Raw genomic sequence first — 19686 nt, 5'->3', positions numbered from 1 at the left:
GCCTTGGTCTGGTTCCTGCCTTCCTGCCCCCCCTTCACGAGCAGCTTCCTCATGCAGCCCCTTGTACCCACTGCTGTGGGTGACTGAGCACAGCAGACTGATCACTCAGAAACAGTGCTAAAGCCGCAGGGTTAATTCATGAGGTTTACTTTGTCTTATCCCTGCTGACAACTGACTGTGTTCTTCTCCATCTGGGCCAGTCACTTTTATCATGCTCTAATCAGAACTGAAACCTCCAGGACTCCCGTTCTTGGCAGGCACTGGCCGCCCCGTGCCCGGGTCTGTGATGTCCGGAGGTAGAGCAGCGACTCTTTCACGGGCACCCCCTTGCCGTGGGGAAGGAGCTTGCGTGCCCTTGTGAGGTTGAGAGCTGTGCTGGTGGTGGCATGTGCCTCCGGTGGGGTCTCCTAGGACAGACAGGTCTCAGCTGAAGGGTCAGACAAAGTGTGTCCATGGCCAGGATGGGCTCACCAGCCTCTGGGCAGCCATCCTAGGAGAAGGACAACTCTGACTCCAAACCCGGGCAGATGGAGCTCGTTTAGCCTTGTGACGCATCCATCATCTAAGAGAAGGATACTCTAACCAAACCTATGACCCAGGGACTTCGCTGTCACCGTCCAAGCTCGCCAGGCCCTGGCAGATGAACCTCAGGTGTAAAGGGTGGAGCCAGTTCCGCGCACGCTGGTGCCTCACCTAAAAAATCCACCGCGCAGGCCCGAAGGGTGCACTCATCGCTGCAGTGAGCGTGGGAAAAGCCCTGCCCAGATCTTTGTTCGCGAAGCCAAGACATGATGAATCAGAACTGAGATTTCAGCAAAACAAACAAACAAAAAAAAAGCACTTCCTAGAGTAAAGGGGTAAAGGGTCAAAAGTGCTACCCCGCTGTCCTCACAACTGCTACCCAGGGAGCAGTTATCCAGAGGTATGGGGAAGTGAAATGCCCTCTATTCAAATATTCTGTGAAGGGAAATCCTGTCTATAAAGTGAGCAGAACTGGATCAAGAGAAAAGCCTTGGCTTCCCTTTTGGCTCCAGCCCACAGGTTCTCCACTTGTTCATTGGCTCACACCAGACTTAAAATTCAGTTTTCCAATAAATGTGGAGCCTCTGCATCATTTAAAGAGGAACAAGAACAGTATTATCACTCTTACAGCCTTGTTAGAACCGTAAGGAAAGATGATTAAACATTTCCCAGATGCTTCTGGCCACTAATGAACCCAAATTTAGAGAAGGCTTTTTCAGAGCAGAAGTTAAGCATCTCATTCTCAAATGATGTATGGTCCTGCCCTTAGGAAAAGTTTGTTATCTAGTCAGCACCCTGTTCAGGGACCCAGGAGGAGGCAGACCCAGCCAGGAAGGATTACTGCCCTGGAGTCCCTTGGGGCTCAGCTGCTGTGCTGGCATAGAGCTGGGTCACCCAGCCATAGGACCCTGCGGAGCAGTCAGATGAGTTTTTGGAGGGCTACGGTCTAATTTAGAGGAACAAGGCCGCAATCAGGAAAGCAGGCAAATGTCTCTGAAGGCATGTTTGAGGTGCCTTATAAAGGCATAGGAGATGAAAGGGATAATGCTCTCCCAAGAGCTGGAGTCTGCAAATTCATGAACATTATGAAAGCCCACAAAACTTCCTTTGCTCAGGGATTTTCTCAAGTCACTGTTGTACCTCACTAGAGACAGAGTAGTTATTTGAGCAAGAAAATACTGTAAAGCCTATGTCAGCTAGAAACCACAAAAAGAGAAAGCACAGGTTTTGCTTTAAGGCCAGAGCAAGATGTTTTGCCAGCTGATGCTTGCATTTCCCTTCACATTCACCTCATGTGATCCTGCAGGGAAGCCTCTGAAAGAAACAAGCCAGAAAGTCCAGCTGTGCAAATGTATCACAGATGAAGCAGGGCCCTTGGGTGCTGAATGAGCTTCCCTCCCTCCTGCATGGCAAGCTGCTTCAGTTCTCCGCATCCTACCTACGCCTCGTCTTTCCATGCCAACAGCCTTTTCTCCCATAATCTTCTTCCCTTCTCTTCACTGGCTGCCCTCACTTCATTTTGTCTGATGTTACGGGATGATAAAGAACAAGGCTGGGAGAAATCTCAAGGTATCAGGAGTCTATCCATTAGCTGCAAGGCAAGATCAGTTACAACATCAATTTCACATAAAGTGTTTCCTGACAAATATGTATCTAACCTGTTCTTAACATCTTCCAAAGATGGGACAGACCTCAGAGTCTCCCTAGACAGCCTATCCTATTGCTTGGCTGGTTTTTTTCTACCTGATTTTTTTCACTATTTGGTAAGTCCAGTCTTCCTTGCTCTAATTTGAATCCTTATCTTGGACATGAGCAGATTACTCATATAGCCTTCTCGTGGCAGCCTTTTATGCATTTGAAGGCTTACACCATGTTTTCCCTGTATTTTTTTCTTAATTTTTCTCATTGGTCATGTTATCTAGATCACTCCTGCTTTTGTAGGAATTGTCCTCATTTGGTCCAAACCTTCTTCACAATACAGTGCTCAAAACTGGCACGTAGCACGTGAGGTGACATGGTGCTAAGCATCAGGTGAACTGGAAGGACTACCCTGCTTCACCTGGGATGGTCTCCTGTCCACAGTATGATGAGTTTCTTGCACAATTACGTTATTCCTGTTTTGTATTTAGTTTGTGAGTTCCAGACTGTGTTACTTCCCCTCTTCCATTCCCCATTTCTCTCTGTGCATCAGATTATTTTTGCACACGCAACAGTACTTTCTACTTGTCCCTAATGAAAATATTCTTTTCAAAACGAAGTTTCTACTTTCTCAAGATAACCCTCATTTCCATTCTTGTCCTCCAGAGTGCCCACAGGCTTTCCTGCTTGTTAATACTTATAAATGTAATAAGCACACATTTAGCTTTGCAACCCATATCCTGAAATACACTGAAGAGTGTCAGACCTAAGATGGCCACCATCTAATAAGACAGTTAATCATTAGTTGGCACACTCAGTAGCTTTGCATCAACTCAATGAATACCTTCACCAAAACTGTATTTATAGTAATATCATGATATTTATAGGAATGCTCTCGGATACCAGTTATCATCTGATTTGATGGCTCCTGTCCAAGGCACGTTGGAACGTCTATCAATGTTTTCTTGTAGACATTTAGAAATAGCTCAATTATTCCTTTCAGCATCCCATATTAAGTTAAGTGGTATATAAACCCCTTTCTCCCTGTCTCTCCATCTCATGTTCCTTTTCAAGATGTGCCACCTTCTGGAGCCTTCCCTTACCTTCCATAGTTTGCCAAGATAACCACCAGTGGCTCAAGGACTGCTAACCCATCTTCTCTAAGTATCTTAGGATAAAATTCATTAGGAGCTTTGTAAGTTGAACTGATGTCTGCTAATGCTTCTGCCATCACATTCCCTCCTTCACTTGTAGCCATGCCCTTTACCCATCTTCAGCTTTACAGGTTGTGAGCAATTTGGGCAGGACCAGTTAGTGCACTGCCCCGTAAAGCCAGGTGTCGTGCTTCATCAGTTCCCAACGCACTGCTGTGATACACAGACTGACTGCCACTACTGAAGGCAATGGTGATATTTAGTGTTTCTTAGAGCTCAGAATCCCTCCTCAGTACGTAAAGTAGCTCTTCACTTTAGTTACCTCCTACCCGTATTAGTCGCCTCATTTTCCTAGCATCGTGTAATGAACACCCATCCAATGGTTATCCTCATTATTATGAAAATGTTTCCCCACTGAAGCCTCTCTGTGCCCTGCTGGACTCAACCTGTAGATCCATCCCATCAAACATACCCCTCTCCCCTGTGTACAGGCCTTTTCTCAGCCCAGAGAAGACTGGGCTGCTTCTCTGGCTGTAGAGCTACAGACACACCAGCAAGCGCACCCTTTTCCACCACTTTTTGAGGTAACTTGTCTTCACTGTTTGTAATATCTCAGTGCTCACAAACACCAACATCTTTACCCTGAAGGCCCTTTCCAATCCACCCACTGGCTTTCCCATGATACTGGAACTTGGCTTCTGCCTTGATGATGCTAGTGAGGTACTCCTCAGTCTCTCTGATTCAAAATCACCCTTTGTGTTCTGTCCCATTTTCCCTGTCACACCACAGGAACTCTCTGTAAACGCCAACTGAACTGCACATTGTTCATACTCTGCTTTCCCCGTCCCCGCCCCCACCCACCCACACAGCATTTTCCCTGTCACACCACAGGAACTCTCTGTAAACGCCAACTGAACTGCACATTGTTCCTCCTCTGCTTCCCCCGCCCCCGCCCCCCCCCTCCCAAATCAATATTGGTAACATGTCAGCTATGCCCAAGCTCTATTTACTGCACAACATGCACAGGTCTTATTGCTACCTGTGCTCCTGTTCCTCTGTCATCCTCATAGATTCAGGATTTATCTTTCTGTTATTCTGATGTGCATTGCCTAGCACGACAGGGTTCCCAGTCCCACACTGGTATGTCTGGAGGCAGCTACCGTAACAACATTTTTCCTAAGGCAGATACACTAATGAAGGCATCAAGCACTTTTGGTCTTCAGATAATTCTCCCTGACAAGACACCACACATCCTATCCCGCCAATTAGAAGGCAGCCAAATTAGAGCCAAGTATCCTCCCATAATAGATGGTATCAGAATGCCCCTATGATACTAGGGAACTAAAGCTCTTTATCATGATCCTAAAGGCTTTATATGTATCTGTACAAGCTTGACTTAGGACAGCAGAGTAGTATCACCTACACAGGATCAAGAGCTGATCTGCTTCTGGGAGGGGCTTTCTTGTTTCTTTAAGCAGTTATGTCCTACCCTTGTTCCTGCGAGAGTCTTTGCTACAGAAAGCCAGGCAGGCAAGGCAGGGGAAATGCCTTCTCTTCAGCAAAAAAACCCCATCAGATGCAACCCATGCTGGATCTGCTACCTCATCTGTCAGCAAGAATTACTGTAAGGCGTAGAAGAGGCATATTCACTATTTCTTATCTTTCCCATTGCCCAGAGGTGCTTTACATCCTCCCACCTCCAACTAGAGAAGATTCCTTGGCAGTATACATGCATTGTTGTTCCAGCCAGAAGGATGAAAGGTGGTGAAGTAATCCAGGAGATAATACAGTGAAGTGGGTCAGCAGTTTAAGGCAATCTGAGACTCTCCTATGAAGCTCTGGGTACCCTGAGGGGCACCAAGAGGCCAAAGGCTTTCTCAGGAGGCTACTGAGGAGAAGTGCTGTTTGCACATCTTCCTTGGTTCACTGACTGTGATGACCCTGAACAAGCTCTGCCTTTCTTACCTCATCTGGTCATGAGATAGTCCATGCACTTCTATGGTTCAGCACACAGCAAAGCATAGCATTTAAGGACACGGATAGACAAAGTGGAACCAAAAGTACTCAAAACCACAATCTAATTCCTGCTTCTGCTGGACATCACACACACACACAGCAGCTAGCACAACAAGTCCCAACAGGTAAACGGCACTTTTAGGGAGACAGCATAGCACGAAATGCAAGCAGCGGCATCTTCCTTGGAAGCTGCAGGAGTTCAACAGGCTACAGCCGCCACAAACACCCTGTGTTTTGCTGCTTCTCCAGCAAAGCAGAGCTGAGCCTCTTGCTTCCACGTTACATTCGGGATCTTTTCTGAATAAAACTAAAGTCTGAATCACATTCTTCAGTTCTTATATCTACATGTTATTTTAAACAATACACTATTCAACTCGTTACTTAATGACTTCATAAGCTATTAAAGGATATTGCTGGCAGCGATTTGTCTCTTGTTCACTCACAGTTTTGACCTTGTGATTGCATCTTACCCAGGATTCCTTTAAACTAGCTTGTCCTCAGGCTCTTTGAAAGACAAGTGAGCCCCTTCTTCCTCTCGGGATAAGTCACCAACAATGGGAAGATACCAGGTCAGAACTTGTCAAGCTGTCAAGCCGCTTTGTGCATAATGTCACTGTGTATTAAAACTAGCATTTAATGTGGGCTGACAAGGTCTTCTGCTGCCGCTTGGAAGCAGAGGGTGCTGAAGCTCTCTCTTCATGTCTTTCCCACAGCCACCAAACACACAGTCACAAGATCAGCTACTCTGTCTGCTTTTGTCACTTCTGCAGCTTCCAGAGCGACCACCGAGGATCAGCCCTAAAGCCAAGTGAGCCACAGCCAGCTTCTCAATTCCCTCTTGCAGATCCGAACCACCCGAGCTCTTCTCCGCTGGGTCTGACAGAAGCAGGGCTGGCTGCCTCAGTGGCCCTAAGTGAGGAAATTCCCCTGCTGCAACCCCATTAAATGCAGATACCTGTCTCCTTCAGTATCTTACTAGAGCAGCTTTTTTTTTCTTTTCTCCTCACACTAAAGCTCTGATCTTACAGATTAAACTTCTGCCTAAATATTGTGGAAATGATTGTGTACATTTCTCATTGATAGTTGTATATTATTCTTTAATGAGTATCAGACTGCCTGTGTGAAAAACATGATGAAGGTAAAACATTAAACTTTATGTACCAAAGGACATCTGTGACTGACTTGTTATTGTACATTCATTTATAAACACACACACAGAGAAAGTGAAAGAAATACAAACCTATTTCTGTCTGTTGACAGACAGATACACTCAGTGTATTCAAGTGTATCTGGGGGTGTGTGTGCAGCCTATACGGGTAACCACAGTGAAGACAGATTTAAACAGTACCCTAAGATTTAAGGATTGGGTTTTTTCTTTAGAGGTGGCCTCAGACATTGCGCTTGTTTTCTTTAAACCTACAAGCCTTTGTACACACAAAACATAGCAGAGGCTCTTAATAACGTTTACACCTCATAGCTGAAACTGAACATCTTATGCCTGCAAGGACTGCAAAGAGTGGTTGTTCTTTACGTAGCTCTGTGCAGGCGGAGGGTCAGAGGCAGAACATTAGAGCCTTTGGAAAGTCATACCCCTAACAGCAAGCAAAGCTAACTTGTGGATTTCCTGAGTATTTTAAACACAAACATACTCAGAAGAAATCCAAACAACTTTACAGAGAGAGATAACAGCCCCTGTATTCAACAGCATCATTGTTTTAGAACACTGCTTATGCATGCGTTATTTAATTCCACACTGTTGTATCTTCGCTCATTTACAAAACACCAGTTATTTAAGAAGGGCTTTACAAACGCATATGGCATTTAGTATATTCTGGCCTACATATTCCCCTTTGTTTATTAAAGCACTATGTGCATTTGTGTCAGCATACACACCCAGTTCCTTAATTTCAGATGAGGCTTTTCTAAAAGATTTAGCTAAGTGTTTCTGACATTTCTTTCTTCTCTAAACTGCTCTGCAAGGTATTTGACTTTTGGTTGGATCTATACCACTGATGCCAGGAGAGTCTTTTTTACACCAGAAACTGCTATGTTTGCATCAAAGTCTATTTCACTGCTGGAAAACAGCCATATTGCAAAACAGCCTGACACAACTGAAAAAGCAACTTCTTCTGGAAAAAAAGGAAGACAGAGTTCTTTTCAGCTGTCGCCAGGACAGCATTAAAGCGATGTCTTTTTTATGTAGAGAGAAACAGTTTTCTTGTCATTTCACAGCCTGTATTTGGCAGACAATACACAACAATTTCATTCACCATTACATTCACCATCCCTTCCTGAGCTCCTTTACTCTGTTACAGCATGTGTCCCCACTACACCATTTTTTTAATATCTTAATCTGCACATTCACACAGATATTGTATATGGTTTTGCTCTTGTAATAACCTGTCAGTATATGTTAATTGTTTCTGCCCTTTACAGGATTTGCTGCAAAGAGTATAAACCCCAAACAACACAGCTTAACCTCTTAATTTTGCAAAGACTTGTGCCTTTATCTCCAGAAACTTAAAAATTACTCCTCCTGGGGTGACTAATTTCAGCCATTAAAGCGCCACCTTGCAGTCCAACAATTCCCCACTCATTCCCCAGAAAACTCTGGAGAGCAGTGCTGCTTTTGCCTGGGGCAATAAGCCAGCATCCCGCCAGACCTCCCATTGCCTTTGGTTCCAGGAATGCTGAAAGGCTAAAAATTGAACTGAATGAACCAAATTGCTCCTTCTTACCCCATAATACAGAAAACTGACTTTTTTTGAGATGAGCGTACACAAAAAGAGAACTGCACCCCCTTACATCACTATTTCACAGCTTGTCTTCTTGTTCAGCGCAGGGGTTGCTTAACATGCAGAGGGAAGAAACTTCCCAGCAGCATGAAGTGCCTCCCAATGGTGACCACAGCCCTTTGAAAGGGCTGATGAATTCAAGGACTAGACATGTGATCCACGAAGAGCCAAGCTGATCGTGCTTGTCAGATTTCTCCTGCTCGTGGCTGTAATGACATGCTCCCAGCTCACCGGGCTGAGGCAAACGTTTCAAAGAGCTTAAAGTGAGTTTGGGGAGGGGTATTGCCCCGCTAAGCTCTCATTGCATCCCGTGGCTCTCCTATGCCTCGTGGGGGGGCATCGCTTCTGGGGTCACTGCTGCAGGGACCCTAGGACTCAGCAAGAGGGAAATGAAAAAAAGCTGTGTGCAGGAGCACCGGTACTGCTGCTGCTTGCTTCTATCCTCTGCCAGACCAACCCTGCCATGCTAGGTCTCCCCCTCATTTGTTCCCAGTATAACCCTCCCCAAAACCTCAATCGATCAGAGATTTCGTTGTCACCACAAATAGTATCTACTCCTCAGGGCTGGGCAGAGGGGAAAATGCCTTTAAAGGGAGTGCTCGGATTATACAAAGGAGAGCGTCTTGCCCACAGGGTGTGGGGAGGCTCTGGCTGGACGGCTGTGGGAGCCTAGTTCAGCTGTGCAGGCAATGAATCCCTTCCTTTACGGTGCTGGAAGGGCAGAAAACTGTCAACACGGCCAAAGCCCTGCACAAGTATCTGTGATGCTGCAGCAGGTGACAGCTGGAATCTGCTGTCTCTCAGGGTGTGAGCAGGTTGCCTCTGGGGCCAGGAAGAGGCTTTTGTCACCCTAGAGAACAAGTGGACTGCTGTGTCCTTAGGTGTTCTTTTGACTTGGTGTTCCCCCACTCTGAAGCTCAGAGACTGACCCCAACTGGAGATGAGCAACCATGGAGAGGAGCTCTGCAATGGCATAAAGAAACCTTTACAGTTGCTTGGCCAGCATCTCCTCCTTACATTCTTAACATCAAACTCGTGATCAGACAGATTCAGGCCAGGGAAGAAGTTTCACCTGCATATCAGAAGACCTAAAGATTTTTCTCCTTTCAGCTATTCTCTGAAGAGCAGAGGTCTCCTCCTAGAATTGCTTGAGTGTACTTCACCTTACTTGTTTACTGTCATTGCAAAGACCTCAGACAGCAATACCAATATTCCAGTCTTTTCTGTTCTCTGCCTATAGCACACATTTAGTCTCCAGAGGACTGATTTTTTTTTTTTTAACTCTAACTCCATTATATAACACAGACAACAGGATGAAATTTAAAAATCTGCAGTAGATATGATCTTATGGTCTCTCCTGGCTTTAAACTCCAAGAAGCTGCCGGATAGTTAATTTTTGTTTTTAAACAGAAAATGAGTAATGTTAAAGATGGATAAATTATTAAGTAAAGCTCACAGGATACAATAAATAAGTGGTGTGTTGAGCATACCAGGCAGTCACTAGTATTTCTGCTTCAATGCTACGGTGAAAAAGAAGGGCTAGAAGTCTGAGTCGCTAATCCCACACAGGGCACTGCACTTAATACGTGCTCCTGGGTTTTGAATTGCCATACAGCAGCTCTAGCTGGGAACTCTCAGTGGCTTGATATTTCTGTTTCACAATACTTGCTAATGCACTTTATTTCTTGAGTGTCACTTTGAACATCCTTTGAACAATGCCCCAAACTACAAAAAATCACAGGCAAAAATATTTTAGGCTGTCTGCTGCTTCTTCCCTGCTGTCCTTCTGATAATATTTTCAGCAAGGGAGAATCAGGGAGCAACATCACTGAAGGCAGAGCCATCGGCTCGCTCTCACTAGTGTTGTGACTGACACGACAGGGCTGCCTCATGCTCTCTCACAGGTAAGGTAGTTCCTCATAAGTTCATGTAACTTTATGAAGTATCAGGAGTCTTACCAGGTACTTTAGAAGGATTTGACTTTTTCTCCAACTCGCTATCTTCATTTCTGGATTCAGGAGAATGAACAGCTTTGTCCTGCTTCTCCTTGTTTGCAGTAGTATTTGCAACAGTTATGTTTTGCAAGACTGGCTTTTTAGGCAACGGAGGTTTGCTACTAAGCTGTTCAGAGGACTTTGCTTTGGGTTTGATCTTTTCATTTAAAGAATCACTAGTATTTGTATCGGCTGTTTTTTTGACCTGTGCCTTATCACCTTTTAGAAAGGAAGCCAATCCCTCATTTTCTAAATTAAACTCTGCACTGTATCTTTTAATTCCTTTTGATTCTGGTGACGAGTTGTCTCTGTATTTCAAGGACAGTGAGGTGGATCTAAGTTTCACTTGAAAAGGACTTTTATTTTCACAGCTTGGCTGGTTCTGAGATACCACCGAAGAATCGCTTGGCATCGGCACTGCATCGACAGCCGGTGAAATGAAGCCAGCCAAAAATTCTGTAGGTTGGCCTGTGTTCTCAGAGTTGGTCTCTGGCAACAAAACCTGCTTTTTGTTGCTACTTTTTTCCTCCTCCAGATCTGATCCCTTCTGCAAGTCTTTCTTCCACAACTCATTTCTCAAGGAGACCTTTGCTTTGGACGGGAAGAATCCAGTATTTAATGAGCTTTCCAACTCTGATCTTTCCGGGAAGTGTAGACTTCTGGTCCTCGGTCTCTCCCGTGCAGAGGAGACAGAAAACTTTCTCAAGACATTGAGATCACTGGCTGCTTTTTCAGCTTTCTTCCCCAAAAGTTCCTCCTTGCGGACCAGTGACTGACTGTTCTCTTTACCAGAAGCAGTCTTTGTTTTCTCTAGAGAGCAGGAAGCATATGATCCCATCTGCACTGAGGATGCAGGATGTGATACACCGCACAAGTCTGTGGGCTTGAAAGAACCTATGGAAAATTGCTTGACAGACTCTGATAATAGAGCAACCCCTTTCTTTGCGTCTTTATCACAGGGCATTTCCACAGGTATCTGATCATCCTGCTGTCTGTTTTCTTTTGACCCTTCCAAGCAAACAATATTACTCTTACTAATCAAAATACCTTCTTCAGATGGTATTTTATTTGCTGAAAACACAGTAGGAAGCTCCTTATTTTCTTTATTTAAAATATTGATTGACGCATCGCTCGCATCCCTAGACATCAGAAATGGTGTTTCTGAGGAATTTTCTTGCTTTTGTACTTCTCTGTCTGGACTGGAGTAGGAAGAAGTTGTGAAGTCTTTGACTTCTAACAGCAACGACGACTCAGACTTCACACACGTCGTTTCCAGTGCTGGCTGGCAGCCCTCCGGTTCAATCTCCAGTAGTGGGACTTCCTGTACAACAGCAGGCTCAGAAGCAGGCCGAGGCCTCGCTGGTCTCAAAGCAGGGGGAAGGTCCTCAGGCATTCTGGGCTGTGTCCAGGAAGCCACATCCTGTGCTGCAGCTGTGCCGCATGGCAGTTCTTGATTGCTGGGTTTGAATACAGCATCTGGCAAGTCTGTCTGCATCTCCTTTTCATCATCCTCTTCTTCTTCTGGGGTACAGCTCAAATCAGTCAGAGATTCAGACCGGGTCCTCTGTAAGAAAGAAATTCAGAAAGCTCCATCACCATATACTGATTTACTTTTTTTCTTATTCATCACTGCATATTCAACCCAGACCTTAGAAAGGAAGGCAATACTTGCTGAGCTCACTGGCTTCTTAACCTACATACTGGATGCGTTTTTATCTAAGCAGATCCTGGAATAATGTATTTAACCAATATAAAAGCAACCAGTGACACTTCTGCACAGCTAGCGCTTTCACGCCTTTGCAGATGGGAAGTTCATCAAAACAATGGCCACTGGACTGGCCTTGGCACTCGATTCCCCAGAGCATACTGGGTATGTTGTGTTGCTTTTGGGCAGAATGCAGCACTTGAAAAAGAAAAATCTGTCCCTTTCTATTTTGCTACTGCATACTAGCATCAAAAATAAAACAACCCATTCTTGCACGACTCTGAAAAGAGAAGTGTACATAGAAGGAAGAGCAAAAACCTAACAAGTCCATCCGGTTATGACACTCTCTGCATGCTGAGTATCCACCCCCATATGGCAGTCTTCTGTCTAAGGCCACTGCCATACAGCCTTGCCTCCTTTGTGTAGAAGTCTTCTTTTTCTTTCAAGAGTTGGACTATTTAATAAAAGTTTATAAAGGCATAAATAGTTATCTGTGCGGTCTTGTGATTAAGCTTCAGGTAAGAACTGGCTAAAATAGACAGGATTATTTGAAAGCACATTATCAAGTTGCTGAATATGCCTTTTCATACGGTACCTGTATTAGCTCACTGATTCACTGTGGTTTGTGGGGTAAATACATATTTTGGATGCCGACCCTAATTCTAAGAACACAAAACTTGCACTCTGAAGATACTTCTAAAGTTCCTCTAACTTCTTGTTTTGCAACTGCAATTGCACAGACGGAGCTGCAATGCCACCCGCATTCACAATCCATGCATGCAGAAACATAAAAGCAGAAGATAGCCGTTAGCCAGAAGCAAGGAGCACAGGCAGAGTCAGGCAGGAAAACATTAAAAATTGTGTTACTGAAAGATGTGAACACTCTCCACGGAAAACCAGGAGGGTTCAGACATCTGGTGGTTTAGAGGCAGACTGGACAAATCAACTGTATTTCGGCAACAATGCCAGAATGGAAGAGGAGTTTTAATCAGTGACTTACTGCTTTACATGCTTTTCTAAATAACTATGTTACTGTGTTGCACACAGGGATACTCTACTGAACCCAACGATCGCTCACAGATTTTGGAAAATACAGAATATCAGCTAAGTAATATTTAGAGATGGAGGGAATATTCCTGGCGTTAAGCAAGCCAATTTAATGTTTTTAATATATTCAAAACATTGAAAGAAACAACCAACAATAAAGTGCAAATACTATAGTAAAAGCTGCAAGTTTTAGTTCTAAAGAGAAAAGAAAAAGAAAAATTAAGCTATGCCCTTCGTAAGACATAATAAAGAATAAGACAAATGATCTTTTAAAAGGATGGTTTATAAAGTGGTTTTTTAATAGTATACATTTTTAATAGTTTCTTTTTTTTTTCCCCTTGTGGAGACTTATTTTAAGTCTCCGTAGTGCGCATAAAGGGATTACAAGTTTTGGGGCAGGGAGAGGGCTGAATTCATAACTGGCTCCAATTATTAGATCAAAACTTATTCTTTCAGTACTTTTTGAAAATATAAGCCCAATTATATTTCATAAGTTAAAACAGCTCCTCCATCAATACTTTCTCAAAGACTCAGGAAAAGAAGATGATCATAACACTTTGCAAGAAAAATTTTTTCAGTAAGAAATGAAGCAGTCAGCCCCAGCTTCTGCACTGCAAAGAAGAAACTAAATTGTACTGCGTGGTAAATTTAAGAAGAAATTGTTACATAAACTGCTGCATCAAGAGTTAAAAAGTAATCTCACAATATTTAGTCTGTTCCTAGTGTCTTCTCCAGATACACAGCCTCATCGAATAACGGCTATGAAAACGCAATGAAATATCCATGCTGCAATCTGACTTATCATATCCCAGTTTGAAATACAAAGTCCAGTAAGAACTTCCTGGTGTTTTATCAAAGGTGACACTGTTTATTTTCGTTAAGTACCTGAGAAAATCGTCTCATTTTACTGGATCTCTGGTTCCGGGGTTTTATTAAAAGCTTGTGTTTAGCAGCAGAACTATCCAAGCAAGAGGAAAGCTCAGGTGGAGTGTCAAAATCGGCTACAGGTGAGGTGGTACTGTCAGATATCTGGGGAGCTTCAGTTTTAGTATTTCCATGCCTAGAGAACAGCTGACCATCTGTAGAGCGAAATCTAGAAGGACTCAAGGTAATCTGAAAAAAAAAATATCCCCCAACAGAGAATCAAACAAAAACAGACAGGAAAATAACAACTCTACAAATAATATTTATTCTACAAATAAATAACAATTCTACAAATTCTACAAATGTTTATTGGCGTTTTTCTTTTTTACATCTCTTTAAAGTATGCTGCATTTCTTAATGTTACACATGGAGTACAGGTGTTAGCAATTCTGCGTTTTCAGCTGCTTGAATATCACGCTATACTGTCCAGAAGTAAGGAGCAAGTCACATTTAACTAGAAGATCTAAAGCACACAAATACAGGGCCAGCACATTTAGAAGACAGATTTATGAAGAGTACTCAGTTACAGAACCTACAGGGACTGTTTCCTTTCTGGGTCTTTCCTCCAGCATCTGTGTCTAGGTTCCTGCCCACAATTATGATGGGCTGAAGCATCTCTAGCTTCTTACACATCATCAGGTGCCTTCCAACTCTACAATACCCTCCTCAAGACAAAAGAACCAACCATCAGTGGCGTAGACACTTAAGCTGGGTTGCATCTTCTCCTCTTATACTTCTATCTGCAAAATAACTAGGGAGTTTACCTGAAATTTATAGACTATTCTGGAGAGGAAAATAATGGACTAATCCTACTAGAGGCCAATAACCCATCCAGAAACAACTCCTGAATGCTCCAAGGGGTGCAAGACTTTCACGAAGCTGGAATCCAGCTTCCCTGTGCAAGCTTCACCAAAAACTACCCTGGTCCCAGAGCTGATGCAAAAAGAGGAATGAAAAAAATCTATGAAAAATTACTCGAAAAGGGTTCCTCCTTTCTCTTGGATTCAATTTTTGCAAATAAGCAAAACAGTATTTCCAAACTACTTGTCATGGCATTAACATGACCTCTGACAACTCGTGACAACACTCCCTTTGTAGGCTTGAAATTCCAGTTTATCTTATTAGAGGAGCTCGCTTTCTTTGTCAGGCTTTGTTCTGCAGGCTTTCTTCTTCTTCTTTCTTCTTTTCTTTCTCTGGAAGTAATATTTCAATGCAGAAAGGTGGGTGGGAGAAGGGGAGAATAGGATATTTAGGAGGGGAGGACAGCATCAGTGTTTTCCTCAAGTAGAATTCTGCCTTATGCACTGCCGCCAAAAGATACTCTGTAGTGTAGCGAGGGCCTGCTACAGCTTCCTCAGTGGTCAGGGGAAAAATCCCATTGATTTTAACAGAGGCTGGATCCACAGCTTCCAATCAAGTAGCTCGGCCATGCTAAATAATGGATCCTCTCATTAATTTTCGCTCTACAGTATCTGTACTCTAGTACTCAAACATGAGTAATGTACAACAAATGATACGTGGCTGCATTATACATTAGTACCTAACAGTGAATACGTTGACATTTCAGCTCCACGATAAAGACGCAGCACATGTTCTCTTTCAAGGCACATCATTATTTGCCTGCCTTTCTTCTGGCTTCTGCTTTTCCTCGAGATCTTTGCATGTCTTCTTGTTGGCAGAGCTCAGTGTTGGCCATTATGCTGGAAAATCAAGAATCTGGTTTGTTAGTTAAATTTCAGCAGCCTGAGTGAATGCCAGCTCTGAGCCGGCTGCAGAAGTTGTCTGTCCCACGAAGTCTGGCTCTGGTGAAGCCTGCAGGAGGAGTGGGTGGCTGGCAGACCCCCTTCTCCAAATCTTATGTGCAGATCGCTCAGTTGTCCTTCAGCTGGTCATGCTGAGTGTCACAAGGTGAGGGGCCATGAGGGAACCCCATCCCCAAAACCTGGATGGGACAGTCATGATCTCTTTCTCCCTTCTCCAATCCAGGAAAGCTTCCGAGACACAGCAAGGTGTCACTGCTGCCCAAAATCTCAGGGTTCGCTGTGCAAAACTCCTCAGTTCTGGAAGCTTGCCTCCTCTGACTTCAAGAAACAGGGCTAATCTCTCTGAAATGCCAGGTAGTAGACCCTGTGATTAGGGAAGAAAGCCTTCGGATGGAACTGCTTTCTGGCTGTGCTCTGAAAGTGGACTGAGATGCAGAGAGCTCTAAGCTAAGTCATGGGCCATGTGGACAAAGCTGAGGAAACGCATAGTCACCACCATGTCTCAGGAGTCAGCGAGTGAGTCACAGAGTGATGTTAATGGAACAACAGGGAGACATAAATCCTCCTTTCACAAACATACATCTGGACGGCACACATTTACAGCAAGCCTATACCAGTTTTCAGGAAATACCTTCTTCACATGCTCTGTTGTTTTTCTTTAAAAATATTAAAATTTCACTGCATATAAGCATGAAGCATATAAGCTTCATGCAGAATCTAGCAAGTGTGGCCAGAAATCTTTGCTAAGCCCTGCTGCAGCTGGCCTTGAAATACATTTTGTGTAATTATCAGGGAATAGTCAGCTCAGGACTAACTTCTCCACTTCCTTCCTGCAATTTCACTCTACCCCTCCTCCTATTTCTAGGAAACACTTTTCCCTTTACCCCCTGTGTTGTTTCCACCATGACTCCAGCTGCGGACAACTAAAAGGAACTCTTCAGAATCTTTTAAAACCGCCCCTTAATCAGCCAGAACGGCTGGCTGCTGATTGAAGAAAGCCATCTATTTGCCTGTACTCAAGTCCTGAAAACATCGCTTCAGCAAAATTCACAGCCAGAATCCGACTGAAGGCTAAACCTCAGACTCCTAAGCAGCAACGTCAGCCACCATCATCAGGCAAACACCTTCTATATCAGTACGAGGTAACCTTGTGCTTAAAGCAAGGGCAGATTTCAGAGGATCTAGATTTTATTCATGGCTCCTCAATGAGCTTCCTCCCTTATCCTATGCCTGTAACCCGAGCAGCCCTCACTGCCATTTCCCATCTTTAAAAAATGCGATACTGTTTCAGTGTCTAAATCTGGTTGGTCTTGTTTGGAGATTAAATCACGTCTGTGACGTTTGCTAAAGGGTATGACCTGTTCTAGAGGGGTTAATTATTATGAACAGGAGATTACTTGGTGTCAGAATTATGTTGATAAATAATAGTAACTTTTATGTTAGATGGACAGGCATTTTAAAAACACAGGAAACAGACAGTATGCAATAACACACATACAAGGTGAGGGTTTTTGCACCAGATGGCAACACAGTAATGTTTACGTCTTAAATTTCTTTAAAAGACTACTGTGCAAAATTGCTTGGCCCTTAATACATATGGCAGAAGTTACCTGTTCTTCTTCTTCACTGCCTGTTCCAGCTAAACTCAAAGAGCTAAGATGCTTGTGAGAGTCAGAGAACTGCGGGATGGAATGAAGAAGAGATCAGTAAAAGATGACAAACGAGGTGGATATACTCGCAGAAACCATCTACACAAAGTGCATACAGATAATGACAATGTAAGTCATTTTTCTCTATAGTCTTAAGGATTAGCAAGGACATGCAAACATAAAGTGTGAAGACGTGCAGATAAAGAATGAAAAAATGTATAACAAAACTATAATTTAAAAAGAAAAAACAGTTTCAAATTATTTTATGTTTCTTTTTCTGATGACAGCCTAGAAAAACATTGAAGAAAACAACTCTCTTATCAGCACATTCAAGGGGGAATACAGATTTTTCATCCTTTTTTTTATGCCTGGCAGCTCTCTGCAGTCCTTAAAAAACCCCAGCATCACCATGCATGCACAAAAACTCCTTCCCAGTTCTGCATTTTCTGGGGTGATATTTATATTTTAACAGGAACAGGGATTCTAAGTAGCTGTTTACCCAGAGAGATAGCATTTTCCCATTTTGAGAAACATATTTCTGAAATGCTCAGAGATAAAGTAGTGATACATATAGCAAACCAAATAATTTATTCTGCCTTCCTTCCGCACATAGGTAAAACAAGTCATTAAACACTGATTTTTGTCAACATTAGAACTACTCACTCTTGTGGTGGTGCCAGAATTTAGGTTTCCATGGAGCAAAGACATTTCTGGAGGGCTCCTGGGTAATCCATCATCTTCAGAACTGGTCCCAGCATCCTCTGTTCGCTTTGCGTGAAGTCCAAATGGAGGCGGAGGTCCCAATTTCATGGTAGGCTGGAGTTTCAGCTTCAGCGTGGCATAAAATACATTAGCATGTGATAGTGATGGAGGATTCCTACGTACATTTCTAGCTCAGGTCAGTGAGTTACCTTTATTTTCACTTCACAACTGAATGATTGAGAGCACAGGACATCTCACTTCAGACCTGTTCTTAGGGAGCCAAACAACTCCACATTTTGCTACTATCATTTAAGAAGAACCAAGACATGGTCCACTGTCTAATTACCAAGTGCAACATTTCCTATAAGCTGCAGACAGATGTTACTAACTAATCGAATGTTCAACCACAAATATTATTCCAAAATACCAAGTCTGGAAAGACATTCCACCTCTTGCATTTGAAAAAAATTATGTTGCGTAAATTACCTGTAAAGCCCTAATCCGATCAGAAATGTTTTCTTGAGAAAACACTCTTACTGGCCTTGCAGGCTCTTGCCCGGTCTCTGGGATGAAAATGCTATCATGTGACAAAGCTCTGCTTCCCATAATGCCTTTATGTGTCCTAGAATAATAAAATGAACGAGTGAAAACATGCAGACTTTTTTGCCAGTCCTCTTACTCTTAACTGCGGTGGCCTGTTGAACATGGAGTGGGAGATAAGACATCACACAGGAGATTCTAGACTTCTCCATAAATACAACAGTCATTCAGGCTAATCTAAGTTACACCTTTAAAAACCAGACAGAAATTTGCAAATGCTGTTACCTGTCACGTTACCAAACTGAATCAAGGTTAAAGACAGTTTAACCCCAACAACTGAATTACATCTTGTGGAAAAGCTACTGTCCCATGGCTGGAAGCCAGCAGCTGGATGGCGTGACAGTGCTGCAGGCAAGCCCAGGTGCAAAACTAAGAGAGTTCACGTAAATGAGCCTGTACCTGAGATGGACTAATTTCTTGCTAATGTAAGAACGTGTCTTGCAAATGCCTGACCATTACCATAGGAAGTATCTCTTCCTGAGATGTGTAGTAGAGCATTCGATGTATCTCTACCATACATGTAATTTACAAAAATATTTAAGGTAATATAGTTCTCACATAGAATCATTTGCACAATCCTCACAAGATGCTCCTGTGCTCTATATCAAGATCCATGGGATTTCCTCTTAAGAGCTTGGGTGACACTTTTTCATGGACATTCTTCATGGGTTAGTGAGAGGCATACGCTTTATGGGCAGCTTCCGTCTATTCTGTTTCCTACTTTAGACGGATGCAGTATGTAACTTCTTTTGCAAATGTTACATGTCGGGGTATGAACATCTTGTTTCGTCATGGGAATGGTACAGGACACCCACGGACAGACAGCTAGCTGCTAGGAGGTCTCTTTTTCCTCACCTTAGTTCATAGCCTAACTGAGCAGGGACCAGAGATGTGTGCACATGGCATTTCTTCTAGGATTCCCTTCTTCTAAACAGACAGCTATGAAATGGCAGACAAGAGTACAGAATACAGAACTGTCTGAGTTCATGTACTATCAAGGTAAGTGAGCAGACATTCTAGAGAAAAAAAAAAAACAACCAACTGTGTATTTTTGGATCTTAGATACTGCCATAGAAACATTCAGGAACATAAACAAACATGGCAGAAAGCAACATTTTCCTGGCAATGGCTGCTATAATTATGTTTGATAAAACAATAGCAGGAAAAAGTTGATCTG

General features: G+C 43.2%; 1 protein-coding gene across 1 annotated transcript in view; it reads right to left on the bottom strand.

Moving 5' to 3' along the window:
- Positions 1–19686, bottom strand: part of KIAA1211L (KIAA1211-like ortholog) — a gene marked incomplete at its 5' end in the record, with an annotated part of 25482 nt that overhangs the window by 3582 nt on the left and 2214 nt on the right. Inside the window, 5 exons of the mRNA XM_010140115.1 lie at positions 10084–11683; positions 13757–13984; positions 17169–17237; positions 17871–18035; positions 18396–18531. Of these exons, the coding sequence (XP_010138417.1) occupies positions 10084–11683; positions 13757–13984; positions 17169–17237; positions 17871–18035; positions 18396–18531 (2198 nt within the window). The remainder of the gene's footprint in view (positions 1–10083; positions 11684–13756; positions 13985–17168; positions 17238–17870; positions 18036–18395; positions 18532–19686) is intronic.

This window comes from Buceros rhinoceros, unplaced genomic scaffold, assembly GCF_000710305.1.
Source record: "Buceros rhinoceros silvestris isolate BGI_N320 unplaced genomic scaffold, ASM71030v1 scaffold5227, whole genome shotgun sequence".
NCBI classification, from domain to species: Eukaryota; Metazoa; Chordata; class Aves; order Bucerotiformes; family Bucerotidae; genus Buceros; species Buceros rhinoceros.
Note: the sequence above shows the minus strand (reverse complement) of the source record. Positions and strands in the feature narration are given on the sequence as shown.